Source organism: Monopterus albus, unplaced genomic scaffold, assembly GCF_001952655.1.
Source record: "Monopterus albus unplaced genomic scaffold, M_albus_1.0 scaffold22.1, whole genome shotgun sequence".
Lineage (NCBI taxonomy): Eukaryota > Metazoa > Chordata > Actinopteri > Synbranchiformes > Synbranchidae > Monopterus > Monopterus albus.
In genome coordinates, this window is record NW_018127902.1 from 2,021,068 (window position 1) to 2,033,375 (window position 12,308).

Sequence of the window (12,308 nt, forward strand, 5' to 3'; positions counted from 1 at the left end):
TGCAAGTTCTCCCACTTAGAAATCATGGAGGGGTCTGAAATTCACATTGTAGGTGCATTCCCACTCTGAGAGACAGAATTAAGAAAAAAAATTTCAGGAAATCACATTGTATAATTTTTAAAGAATTTATTTGTCTTGCACTGCTGAACATAAGTATTTGAACACCTGAGAAAATCAGTGTTAGTATTTGGTACAGAAACCTTTGTTTACAATTACAGAGGTCAAACGTTTCCTGTAGTTCTTGACCAGATTTGCACACACTGCAACAGGGATTTTGGCCCACTCCTCCACACAGATCTCCTCTAGATCTGTCAGGTTTCAGGGCTGTCGCTGAGCAGCGCGGAGTTTAAGCTCCCTCCAAAGATGTTATATTGGATTGAGGTCTGGAGACTGACTAGGCCACTCCAGAACCTTGATATGCTTCTTACGGAGCCACTCCTTGGTTATCCTGGCTGTGTGCTTTGGGTCGTTGTCATGTTGGAAGAACCAGCCATGACCCATCTTCAGTGCTCTGACTGAGGGAAGGAGGTTGTTGCTTAATGTCGCACAATAAATGGCCCCATTCATCCTCTCCTTAATACAGTGCAGACGTCCTGTCCCCTTCGCAGAAAAGCACCCCCAAAGCATGATGTTACCACCCCCATGCTTCACAGTAGGGATGGTGTTCTTGGGATGCAACTCATCCTTCTTTTTCCTCCAAACACGACGAGTGAAGTTTAGACCAAAAAGTTCTACTTTGGTCTCATCTGACCACATGACTTTCTCCCATGCCTCCTCTGGATCATCCAGATGGTCTTTAGCAAACTTCAGATGGGCCTGAACATGTGATGACTTGAGCAGGGGAACCTTCCGTGCAATGCATGATTTGAAACCATGACGGCGTAGTGTTCTACCGACAGTGACCTTTGAAACTGTGGTCCCAGCCCTCTTCATGTCATTGACCAGCTCCTCCCTTGTAGTTCTGGGCTGATTCCTCACCTTTCTTATCATCAGTGATACCCCACGAGGTGAGATCTTTTTTTAATTCTGTCTCTCAGAGTGGGAATGCACCTACAATGTGAATTTCAGACCCCTCCATGATTTCTAAGTGGGAGAACTTGCAAAATCGCAGGGTGTTCAAATACTTCTGTTCCTCACTGTACATTCAGACCAAAGCCAGTTTAATAAAAGGATTAGTTCATCTTGCTTGCACATTGTGCAAAACTTTAAAAAGTATCATTGGCCTTATCTTGGTGGTGTGTTAATATGCTTTTGGAAAACTAATAAGCATTTGCAATAAACCAAACAACCCTGTGCCAACAAGATGCTGAACTTAGACTGGAGAAAACTTCAAAATTACTGCTTCATGCTTTGCACAGAAGACATGCAGCCTACACTTGACTGGTTTAAGCTGCCATTCCTGGGTGACAACAAATTTAAAATCACTGGCCTGTGTTCAAACAAATTTTATTTTATGCAAGTTATACCTTCTTGCCATCACTTGACTGATTCTTTTTATATACTAAATCCACTTGCCAAGTATGGCATCTTGATGTGTGGCAAACCTGTGGCAGTGAAGTGCAAACTCTCCCAACAATAACATGATTTAAGTTCATTGTTTAATCAAATGTTTATTTAGTGAACAATATCAAACAAAAAGAGAGAGCACAAGCATCGTTTTCTTTTTATACAAAATATCTATGATGGTGAAGTGTTGGGAGAAACAGAAGTCCTAGTCCATCCTGGCCTTCAGGGTTCGTGTGGTGATCTTGTCTTTCTCACTGACATAGAAAAGCAAAAAGACTGTCAATCACTGAAAACATATGCACACTGCCCTTGCAATCCTTGCACTTACATGACATGTACGACGACACCCATGCCAGACACTGCGTCCCTATCAACTGCATTCAACATGGCCTGGGAGATGGTCTCAAACAGGTTCTCTGGTTCCTGCACAAACACAGTCACATTTTTAACTGAAGAATATCTGTGGCCAGGATGACCGGCACCAAGGTTCACCTCATATACTGTACAGGAAGGGTCGTGTATTAACAGCTAGCCTCTTTGGCACAAATGGGATAAACTGAGGGGGCTGTCAGTTGTTGGCTGTGGAAAGACACCTTTTTGGTCTTCTATACCCAACAAGTTAAATCTAAACTCTACATAGCACAGATGGAAGCTACCTGCATTTAAATGTACAACAATGCACAGACCACTGCAAACATGACGTGCAGAATTAGAGGAATGCACAGGTGCACAAAAATAAACATAGTAAATGTAACCAACATAGAACAGTGGCTTCAGACCTTACACTCTACTTACCATGTCTGGCTCCCACAGAGATTCACACATGCCGTACATCTGCTCTGAGCAAGTACCGCTCACAACAAAGTCTTCTGTCACCATGGGGCAGCCGATCAAATCCAGGGAGCAGATGAAGGGCTCAAGAGTTTTGGGATCTAGTCCGGCGATTACAGGCTCAATGTAGTATGGCCCGAACCTAATAACAGGTTTATACATTACCTACATCGTCTTTTACTTCTGTGTCAACACAAATGGACAGCTATAAATTAAGATCATTGTACTCGCCTCCTTTCGTACAGCAGGTTGGACACCATGCTCATGAAGGTCTTGGGCTTGATCTGACGACCCTCCTTCAGCTCATACAGGTTCAGTCTAAATTTAAGCCTCTGGGCTCTATACACAATGCAAAGACACACAGTTAGCATCAGTGTTCACAGAGAAACTACCTATTCATCAGTTCTGATAGAGTTTACATCAGATGTTAGTGCATTTAACAATAGTTTGTTATTATTTTCTGTTGCTCTCAGAGACAAACACTAAGCATAGTAAGAAACTTAGACTCCAGGCTTTTTCTAAACTAGTGTTTTGTCTTTGAAAAATAATTTGGAAAGTTTTTTTATTTAGTCCTTCAAAGGAAACCCATCATTACACCTGGGGGTCAAAGTACCACTTTGGGACTTTTAGGCCTTTTCCACTGCAGGAATCTACCAACCTCTAACATAACGTATATTCCTTGTCCTGGGTTTTGCTTTTGTTTCTACTGCCCTCCACCCACTCTGGAGGCAGGCTCCCAGAGTGAAATTTCAGCACCATTCAGGACAGGGATACACCAATACCGATACCCCAGGTCCAATACCACCCGCCAGTACTCATAACGGTTGTCCAATACTACGCACCAATACATTAACCTCGGGCTGGCTGAACCGGTGGAGAAGTTTCAGTGGTTCGTAGATATTTTAAAGATAAGTGAAGAGAACAAAAGTAAGGCCAACTGTGAGCTGTGATTCTCTGCTCTGCAAGTAGTGTTACATGCATGATGTGTGTGCATATAATCAGGAATGTAACAATTCTGAACCAAAGATATGCATGGTCTGGGGTCACAGTTCCAGCACATAGAACTGCTTATGATCATTTTGAGGCAGAAGTTACTTTGCTGTTGTAGTTGTGGACTATCTAAAAAGCTGCTTCTGATACCGTTTTCTTCACAAACCACCACAACAAAATTGATTGAATTGAGGAGCACAGCTCCATCCCTGTGCAAACAGTGACCAACACTGAAAAATGCAGTGGAAAATTAATGCAGAACAAACCACATCTCCCTTCAAGTTCACAGGAATATGGTTATGTGAAGCTCCAGGTTTCACCTTGTTGAGTCCCTATGGTGGGAAAAACTCACACTGTCTGAACATCAGTGGCCAGTCCAGCTAGCCCAATATACAGCCTATCTCCCATGGGGAAGATCTTCTGGAAGTCTGTGGTCACCATCTGAGCCTGAACACCAAATCTCCGGTCTGCTGCTATCGCCACACAGTTCTTCCCCCTCATGGCCATAACAGCCCCTCCATTATAAGACATAATAGACTGAAGGAAGAGAGAAAGAAGAAGGATGTGTGAGTCACTGCTGAATCAATTAATAGATCAGTGGGTTACAGTCAACAGGTTACTTGGGAAAGGAATAGGCAGATTCACTGATATGAATTCAAAGGCTAAATAATAGAAATTGTACATTAAAGCACTACTATAAGGCATAAAGGGGAGTAACAATAATATAACGGGAACTTTAACAATAGGACTGGGTTGTAAAATAGTAAATATGACTGCAAAATATGAATTGAATAAGCTTGCCCACAAAATATTAATGTTATGATACCATTTTAAACACCTGAGATATATAACAACAGTTACAGTAAAGTCAGTTATAAAGCTAAATGTTCTGAAATTGAATTCTGGAAAGTAAAGTAACCTACTGGGCAGAATACAACATTAGCTCACGTGTAGCTAGGTAAGCTAATTACCTTGATTTCCGGCTATCGACAGATATATTTTATTCTTCTGTATCTTATGTACCCATTATAGTATAATCTATCTAAGGAAATTATGCTAACTTGTAAATTTTAACGTTAAATTAGTTTAGCCATTAAACTGAATACGAGATAGCTTTAAGGAGAATTCTACAGATGTGTATGAGCTAGGTAATTATGTTACCATTGGTTTAGCTCAGTTCTTGTAACTATAAGCCCTAACTAATTTTAAACAACAACCCATACGCATTTGATCTAATGTATGACGTTCTTACCATTGTGACGGTATTGTTGTATATTCCTATTTACTAAACCTTAACAACTCCACTTCTTCTAAGCTCTTATGAACGTCTGTTAGCTTCCCAGAGTGACTACACGATTTAGAAACACAAAAATCAGACTAACTTATTTTTTTACGTCACCGCGTGCACAAAGATAATTGGCTGCATAAACGTCACTTGGTGCAAGGCGTAGCTGTCATTGGAGAACATGACCGGGGCAGGCATAGTTTGGTTGAGGCGTGTTGAAGTGAAATTAAAACGGGAAGGTTTATTTTTTAAAACTGTGCTGTCACGGAGAAGTCGGGTATTGAGGTGGCAGTCATCAGGTTAGATATAACGAATTGCACTGACACAAAGTTGAAAATAAGTCCTGACTTTGTGTTCACAGCTACAAAACGCCACCTATTTACTTAAAAGTGCGTTAATACAAATAGCAAGCGTATACGGACTGAATTTTTCAGTGAACACCAAACAACTTAAACACAGAATTTACAAAGTTCTAATTGTTTTACCTACATATTTTAGTACCACACTGCTTTTGACTAATTTAATTCGACTTCTGTGGATAGGTACCTTGTAATTTAAATTCTCACCATATATCTTGATAAAACGTTTCAAATAATGTAAGGTCTAATTATATTAGGTTTGGTACAGGCAACAAGACAAATCATTAATTTTATTTAAGATGGAACTGTTCCATTGATTATGCTTGTATTTATCTGAACATTTGGGGAGATTTGTGCATGTTTAATCTGAATCACAGCTCTGCAAATATATTTTTATTCCAGCTGCTACTCACAGGAGTATACCAAGTAACAAGCATATATTACAAAAACATTTGAGTTAAAAGTAGGTCCCGTTATTACTGTAAAAACCAAAACAATGCACTGTACGAAGTTCAGATCACATGAACCTTAAAGCTGTATTGGTAAGTAGAACAGATAAGTCCTGGTAGACATTTTGTGTTTGTCTGAAATAAAAATTATTGTAGAACCGGTTTTTCCAAAATAAAATCCATGGGTCAGCCTGGAGCCATCAATGTGTTTTGATCTCATGACAGATTATCACCATACCATCCATCCTTCTACCTCTACAGTAAATAGAAAAATGAAGGAGTGAATTGCATACACTTGACAAATGCTTCTAGTCAGTTTCATACACTCTGTGGTAAAAGTGTTGTGTTTTCATCTCTTCATAAAATTATCCAGGGAGGCTGGCGTCCTTTGAATAGAGTGGATGTTCCTCTTTACTCTATCTTCTAAGGAAGAGGTGGAAGCACTCTCCAACTTCATATTACTGCAAAAGAAAAGGTGAGTGTTATTGAAGCAGGAAATTGAGAGAAAGGAGGACATTATTAACACATTTAAAACAAAACAGGGAAAAGAGACTTACTGGATGAAGCCAGCATGGCGGTCATCCTTGGCATTTTGTTCCCGCTGCTTTTCCTGCTCCTCTTGCCTCTTGTATCTCTTCACATTATTTTCCCTGTCCTCCTCTCTCTGCTTAGCTTCGTTCATCATCTCCCGCCTCTTGCGCTCCAGCTCTTCAGCTGAGAGCTTCCTACATTAGATAGAAAAATGTGATAACTTTACTGAAACTGAGTGTAAGTGGTGATTGAGATGATGCTCTGAGTAACAGAATTATAATTCAAACAATATTTTCTGATTACTTTAAACTAAATGTCACAGTCAAAGAAAAACAACTGCAAAGTGGAAGAATAACTCAAAGTACTTGTGCGTATAGTTGTGAAAAGAATAAGCAGTGAAGTGTTAAGTCTTACTTGGACACAAGGTTCCTCTGTCTCATGTAATGCTCTCTCTGTGGGCTGGACATTCTGGGCTCAACCTTTCTGTTGCTTCTGTGTGAGGAAGAGGGGTGTTTGTTCCTGTAGTCCCTGTGAGGTGATCGGGAGCGGCTTCTCTCACGGTGTGTTGAGTGATTTGAGCGAGCTGAGGACTGATGATGACTGCCAGCAGGGAGCTGAAGAGAAATTTTTGACTGTTAGAACATGTGGGTTCTGGTCTAGTGAGACATTAATCTTAACGTCTTATGTAACATCTCTGCTAATTACTGACCTGTAGGCCATAGTTTAGATGATGATGGGAATGAGACTTGGTGTCTGCTGAAGATTTGTCTCGTGATGAATGTGACCTAAAAATGAACAAAAGACAATAATTAAAACCATCTACTTAAAGCTACTCTACTTCTGAGTGAGACTCAAAACAAGCTCTGACATCATAAGCCATTCCTAACCACTCTTTGCCCCTCCCACCACGTCCTGTTTTCTAGCAGGGATGTATACAACACAAGCTTGGATGTGACAAACTGTACCAAATGTAGCCTCCAGTCTGAAGCTAGCATTAGTGGACTAACGAGTAAATATCACACTTCAGTACGATGCTCTGGTTACTGCTGATATGACACAAAGCACACAAAGTTTGAATTACACCCAAATTAAAATTATATTAATTCAATACAAAGGTGAAATCATGACCATGCTAGGTCCCTATTGTTGTCAAAACAAACACATTAACTTTAGATCCTAACACACTGAGAAAAAAAAAAAACCACATCTGAATCACATTTGAGTCCTTTTGCTGCTTTTAAAGGACACATAATATGCAAAATTCACTTTTAGAGCATTTTCTGACATTCACATGGGTTTCCGGTGTGTGTAGAAACACAAAACATGAGAAAAGAGCAGTCCATGGCTGTTTTGCTTTTTCCGCATTTGTAAAAACCCCTGCTTGAACACACTGTTATTTGTCTCTCTTTACAACAAAATGATACAGCAGTTCATTTCATAGATCCTCCGCCCACTCGGATCCGGTTTTGTGCTACTGGTCTGCCATTGTGATTTTCTCGCTAGAACAGCAGACGAACAGCAACATGGCACAGCTCAGAGGAAAGCATGGATTCTGGTTGCACAAAGTCTCTACCTACTTCCACCCTCAGAGCCAGCAAAGACACAGTGGATATCATATATTTACTGTAGAAATGTTCCTGAAGATATCCCTAAAATGTTGCATGTTATGTGCCAACGCTAATCATTTCACATTGGAGTTCTTTCTTAATGAAGGTCAGTACAGCGCTGGGTTTATTTCCAGACTGATGCTGAAGAGTGGATCTATTCCAACTGTACATGAGTCTACCTCACATCCTCACACTGTAAGTGTTGCTGTTTCAAAGTTATTTTACTGTGTGTGTATGATCTTAGCCTGTTTAACCTAGCAACATTACCCACAATGTAATGCTGCGCAGCTAGTACAATGAGGAGACAAACATTCTGTCATATTTTCACTTGATTTATCAGACAATGTATAAAATCTTAGATAATGCACCTTTAACTGACTGAATAATATGTGCTTAAACGGTGGTAACAGTATGAACGTCATTATAGAAAACATGGTATTTTTCCATTAGATATCATGTGCTTTGCTGGTGGAACACACATAAACCATATATGTATAATGATTTCTTTTGCAGTCTCCCTACATACCTGTGTTTTTTCTCATCTTCCTCATCTGAACTCAAACTCTTTCTTTTATGCTTCTCCTTTCTCTTCTCTTTGTCTCCTTTTTTCTCCTTTTTGTCCTTCTTCCTCTTCTTTTTCTTGTCTTTCTTTTCGAGGTTCTGGCGCAGCTATGAGAGAACCAACCAAAATTCTGCCACATTAAAAAAAAAAACTATTTTCTATCTGCATTTAAGGTTAGTAGAAACATCACTGAAAGGTGCTAACAAGGACAATACGTTATTGAGTTGGTTATTTACAGTAAAACTGTTAAAACATCTTAAAAGACCACCAAAATGAAGCCATTGTAAATACCACAGTCATTTTACCATTTCTTTAATTTTCTTCATCTTCACTGGATTAGTCAGGACTTCTCTCTTCTTTTCTTCCTCACGTTTCCTTATAAACACAAAGAAAACATGAGTAGATGAATCACAACTTTTACCAAAACCTATTATTATACTGTAGAAAATATTATAGCAGAAGATATTATAATAGAGACAGGGCATTTTAACCTGATTGCGAACAGGGGATCTTCCCTGATCTTGGCAGCCAGATCAAGACTGGAGGCAGGGGTAGTGGGGCTGAAGATGGAACCAGGCAGGAGGCCGGTCTCAGCTGATGGACCGCTCTCAGGCTCCTCGTACTGATCTGTGATCTGCTTGTCAATGGGACGCCCCATAAGATACTCATCTCTGGACACCTGACCAGCAGGACCCTGGTACATCCAGTCCAGGCGATCATCTTTCTTTCTGTCATTTGTAAAATAGAACATGAGTTACACAATACTCTTTAAAGTAACAAAACTCCTTTCCTGGTAGTATCAAGGAGAACTAACTTGATGGCACCGGTTTCTTCTGCATATTTGGTCATTTCCTCTCGAGCTCGTTCTTGTCTCAGCTCTTTCTGGAGCTCCTCAATCTTCTTGCGTTCAGCCTCATATTTTTGCTCAGCTTTCCAAACACGCTCAATGTTTTTCATAGTCTGGGGATGCCAGCTCTTTTTCAAGTTCTGGCAGAAGACACAGGAATACATTTAGCTGCCCTATCAAACAACACTTGTCACACAGTCAGAACTATGAATGTTGTGAGAAAAAACATTCAGGTATCCTTGATTCTCCATGTCCAGAAGTTTAAAAATATACTGAGCTAATCTACTAGGGCAGATTTTGGTGGTCATGACTGTACACCACTTTAATGTTTCCCTACTTATCGGCAATATTGATATGACGTAATAAAAAAAACACCATCATCCAGGAATCCATAAATCTTCAGGTGTATTCGGTATGTAAACTACCGGTATTTATTTTGAAGCAGAAAATCTTATAAGAAAATTTACATTTGACTCTCACAATTGATGCTCAGTGAGTTGAATTACGCTAAACGTTTGCGTTACTAGTAACAGTACTTATTAAAATATATTAGGATGAAACGTTAAAAATACTTAAATCATTGCTAAACCGAATTACTGTCCGTAACAATTCCCAATAGGTATTAAGTCGTGTTATAACAGATATGCGGATACCAAGAAGCAAACTAACATCTTTAAACACCCACATTCTGAATGGAGTTTGGTTTCAGCAGGCTCTAAACATCAGTTTAAACATCTATCGTAGAGGAGTTGGCTCATACTTACCAGATCGCCGCCCCCCATCTTGAAAATGTGGCGTTTTAGTTCAACAAGAAAAACAAATGAATGAATTCGTCTTTTAACAATAAAAAGATGAACAACGAAAGATTAACACTAGCTAGAAAACGGAGCCACAGCTGGCCACAAAGGCTCGTATGTCTTGGGTTTTTTTGTATTTCCTGTTTTGAGTAATTCACTTTCCGGTTCAAGTTGATGGTGCCTTCATGTCTCCGTCGTACGGCCCGAAATTACAGGCTTGCAGTCAACGATATAAGTGGTTTTGGTCGCAGTTCATAAAGAAGAATATTGTGACAGTTTACTTGTTTTGGTCGCTGTGATTGTAGTTACGCACACTGTATCACGTAAACATTTTATGTTTATCATGAATTTGTTGACGTACTTATAATGCTTTGTGGTTTGTGCATATGTATCCAGTTGGAATTTCCGATTGTTCTGACAGCGCCTAAATCAGGCACAACGACCATGAGTGCAATGTTACTCAAATTTTTCACTTAGCTTTAGCTCAGGTATTTGTTACCATATTATAGTCTAAATGTAAACAACGAATCATCCAGGGTGTGTTATTTGAAATAAGCTATTTCTTCTACTAATACTACTACTACCAATAGTAATACTTCTATTACTACTGTTACAACTTTTAACATCAGTAATAATAATAATAGGTTGTCTGTTGTCTTATTTGAGGCAAATTCAACACAGAAACAATTAGCAATTAGCAGGTCTTCTCTAAATAAAGATTTCACACAAACACAGAGTACATTTTTATTTATAAAGGACAATAATAGATTAAATACAAATTATTACACTAAGATACTTAACTTATTAAACTTATTTTATTACAGTTTCCACAACTAAAACACTTACTACATTAACCAAATAACAAAATGTTGTCCATTTTGTTCTACTGACAATGATAAAATAAAATATCATAAGCCTATCTATAATAACATCAACAAAAAATAACAGTAATAATAATAATAGTCAATACACAATAACTGACTAATGTTTAAGCACTGTCTTCCATTTCTTATTTTCTATACATTAATACAGCAATTGTGAGCCTCCAGTAATGCAAGCTCCCTAATATATAGAAATCTCAGCCTAACGTCTGTGATGTTTACATACATTCTAATAGTGTTTTAAAGCTGCTCACACTGCTTGCTACACAACTATTGATCATACCATTCTGATTATGAAACTTAACTACCCAAAACACAAAACCTACAGTTCTGTCAAGAGAGTTACTGAAATATTTCATTTACTACACTGCTGCTAACAATCCTAATTCTCCTCAGAAGAAGTCAAACATTTGCCATGTTTCCTTAAATGGTTTGTCAGTGTTGAAAGGTGGAAAACTTCATCTTTGGGAAGACCAACAGTTGTTAATAAAATGTGTTGACAAATAAGCTCTTCACACGTACTTTGTCGATGATTGAGACTATAGCTTGATATGACATCCAAATGGTTATGGAGTTGATGATATTTGAACAAACTGATTAAGAAGGTGGATAGATTGGTAGGGCAACTGTTTGTGTCCACAGAATCCTGAACCTTTTGAGGCATGAATGAAGGCCAGCTCCTTTAAGGATTTCTGTTTTATATTTGTAATACAAAAAGTGATATTTAATACCTTAGTCCACTTGGGGGCAGTGGAACAGCTTGTAAACACAACATTGACATGTTATAACTGTATGAATCTATAACAATAAATGTGTTAGCAAACAGTTGCCTAATAGCCCATCCAGTAGAAACAGAACAACATTAGCATTAATTTGAATTCATGTTTATGGCCACCTGACAAATGTAATATTTGCTTGTAGTTTGGTTTACTCTTCACCAGATATTGACCAAACATTCAACTCTTTATCTATTACATTCTGCAATATGTTCCAGCTGGTCACTGAATTTGTGTGGCTTCTGTTTGGTGCTGGCTAATTAACCTACAGTGTCCTCATCAGAACTTTTGTGAGCCAGAAAACCAAAACAATTTAAACCAAAACAACATTAAAACACTATGTACAACTGAGGGAACTGCAGAGTGGGATGATAATTATCTGTTAGTTTGTCACTATCACAAGATACTTTGTTTTTATAAACATATTGATTAGTGCAGCTTTATATCTTGGCACCACAGGCCAGTGGATTAAGGCCACTACCTTCCTCATGATGTAATGAAGTGCTGCTTTGTGCTGGAAGTTTCATTCAACACCAGCAGCTTGTTGTGTTGACAGGGTGGATCTGTGAAGTCCTGTTTACACCAGACATGGCTGCTGTCATCAGCATGTCCCAACAGAAACCAGGATTCATTTAGCCAGGCAGCATTGTCTCTCCGTGTCCAACTTCATCTTCTCGTTCTTACCTGAAAGGAGTGGATGAGCTGTCGTCAGCTTCTGTGCCTACTTTTCTTTTTTTGGGGTGCAGTTTGGTGTGACTTGTGAGTTTACTATTTTTATATCATGGTCACCCTTTGTGACTTTCTTTGCATTGTTACTGTATGTTCCATCTGGTAACCTGAACACACATTCACTTTCTCCCACTGTATGATCATTATCCTTAATAAGT

The 12,308-nt window shown here is 38.9% G+C and overlaps 2 protein-coding genes across 2 annotated transcripts; both read right to left on the bottom strand.

Moving 5' to 3' along the window:
* Positions 1-1,590: 1,590 nt before the first annotated feature.
* Positions 1,591-4,720, bottom strand: psmb3 (proteasome 20S subunit beta 3). The gene is made up of 6 exons (XM_020594262.1): positions 4,580-4,720; positions 3,680-3,864; positions 2,569-2,676; positions 2,302-2,479; positions 1,835-1,929; positions 1,591-1,760 (listed from the first exon to the last, which is right to left on the bottom strand). Exons 1-6 carry the CDS (start codon positions 4,580-4,582, stop codon positions 1,712-1,714), a joined length of 618 nt encoding a protein of 205 aa, XP_020449918.1. The 5' UTR covers positions 4,583-4,720; the 3' UTR covers positions 1,591-1,711.
* A 484-nt stretch (positions 4,721-5,204) lies between these two features.
* Positions 5,205-9,932, bottom strand: cwc25 (CWC25 spliceosome associated protein homolog). The gene is made up of 9 exons (XM_020594261.1): positions 9,732-9,932; positions 8,935-9,107; positions 8,612-8,848; positions 8,426-8,495; positions 8,085-8,227; positions 6,661-6,736; positions 6,366-6,565; positions 5,978-6,145; positions 5,205-5,881 (listed from the first exon to the last, which is right to left on the bottom strand). Exons 1-9 carry the CDS (start codon positions 9,747-9,749, stop codon positions 5,770-5,772), a joined length of 1,197 nt encoding a protein of 398 aa, XP_020449917.1. The 5' UTR covers positions 9,750-9,932; the 3' UTR covers positions 5,205-5,769.
* Between the last annotated feature and the right edge of the window lie 2,376 nt (positions 9,933-12,308).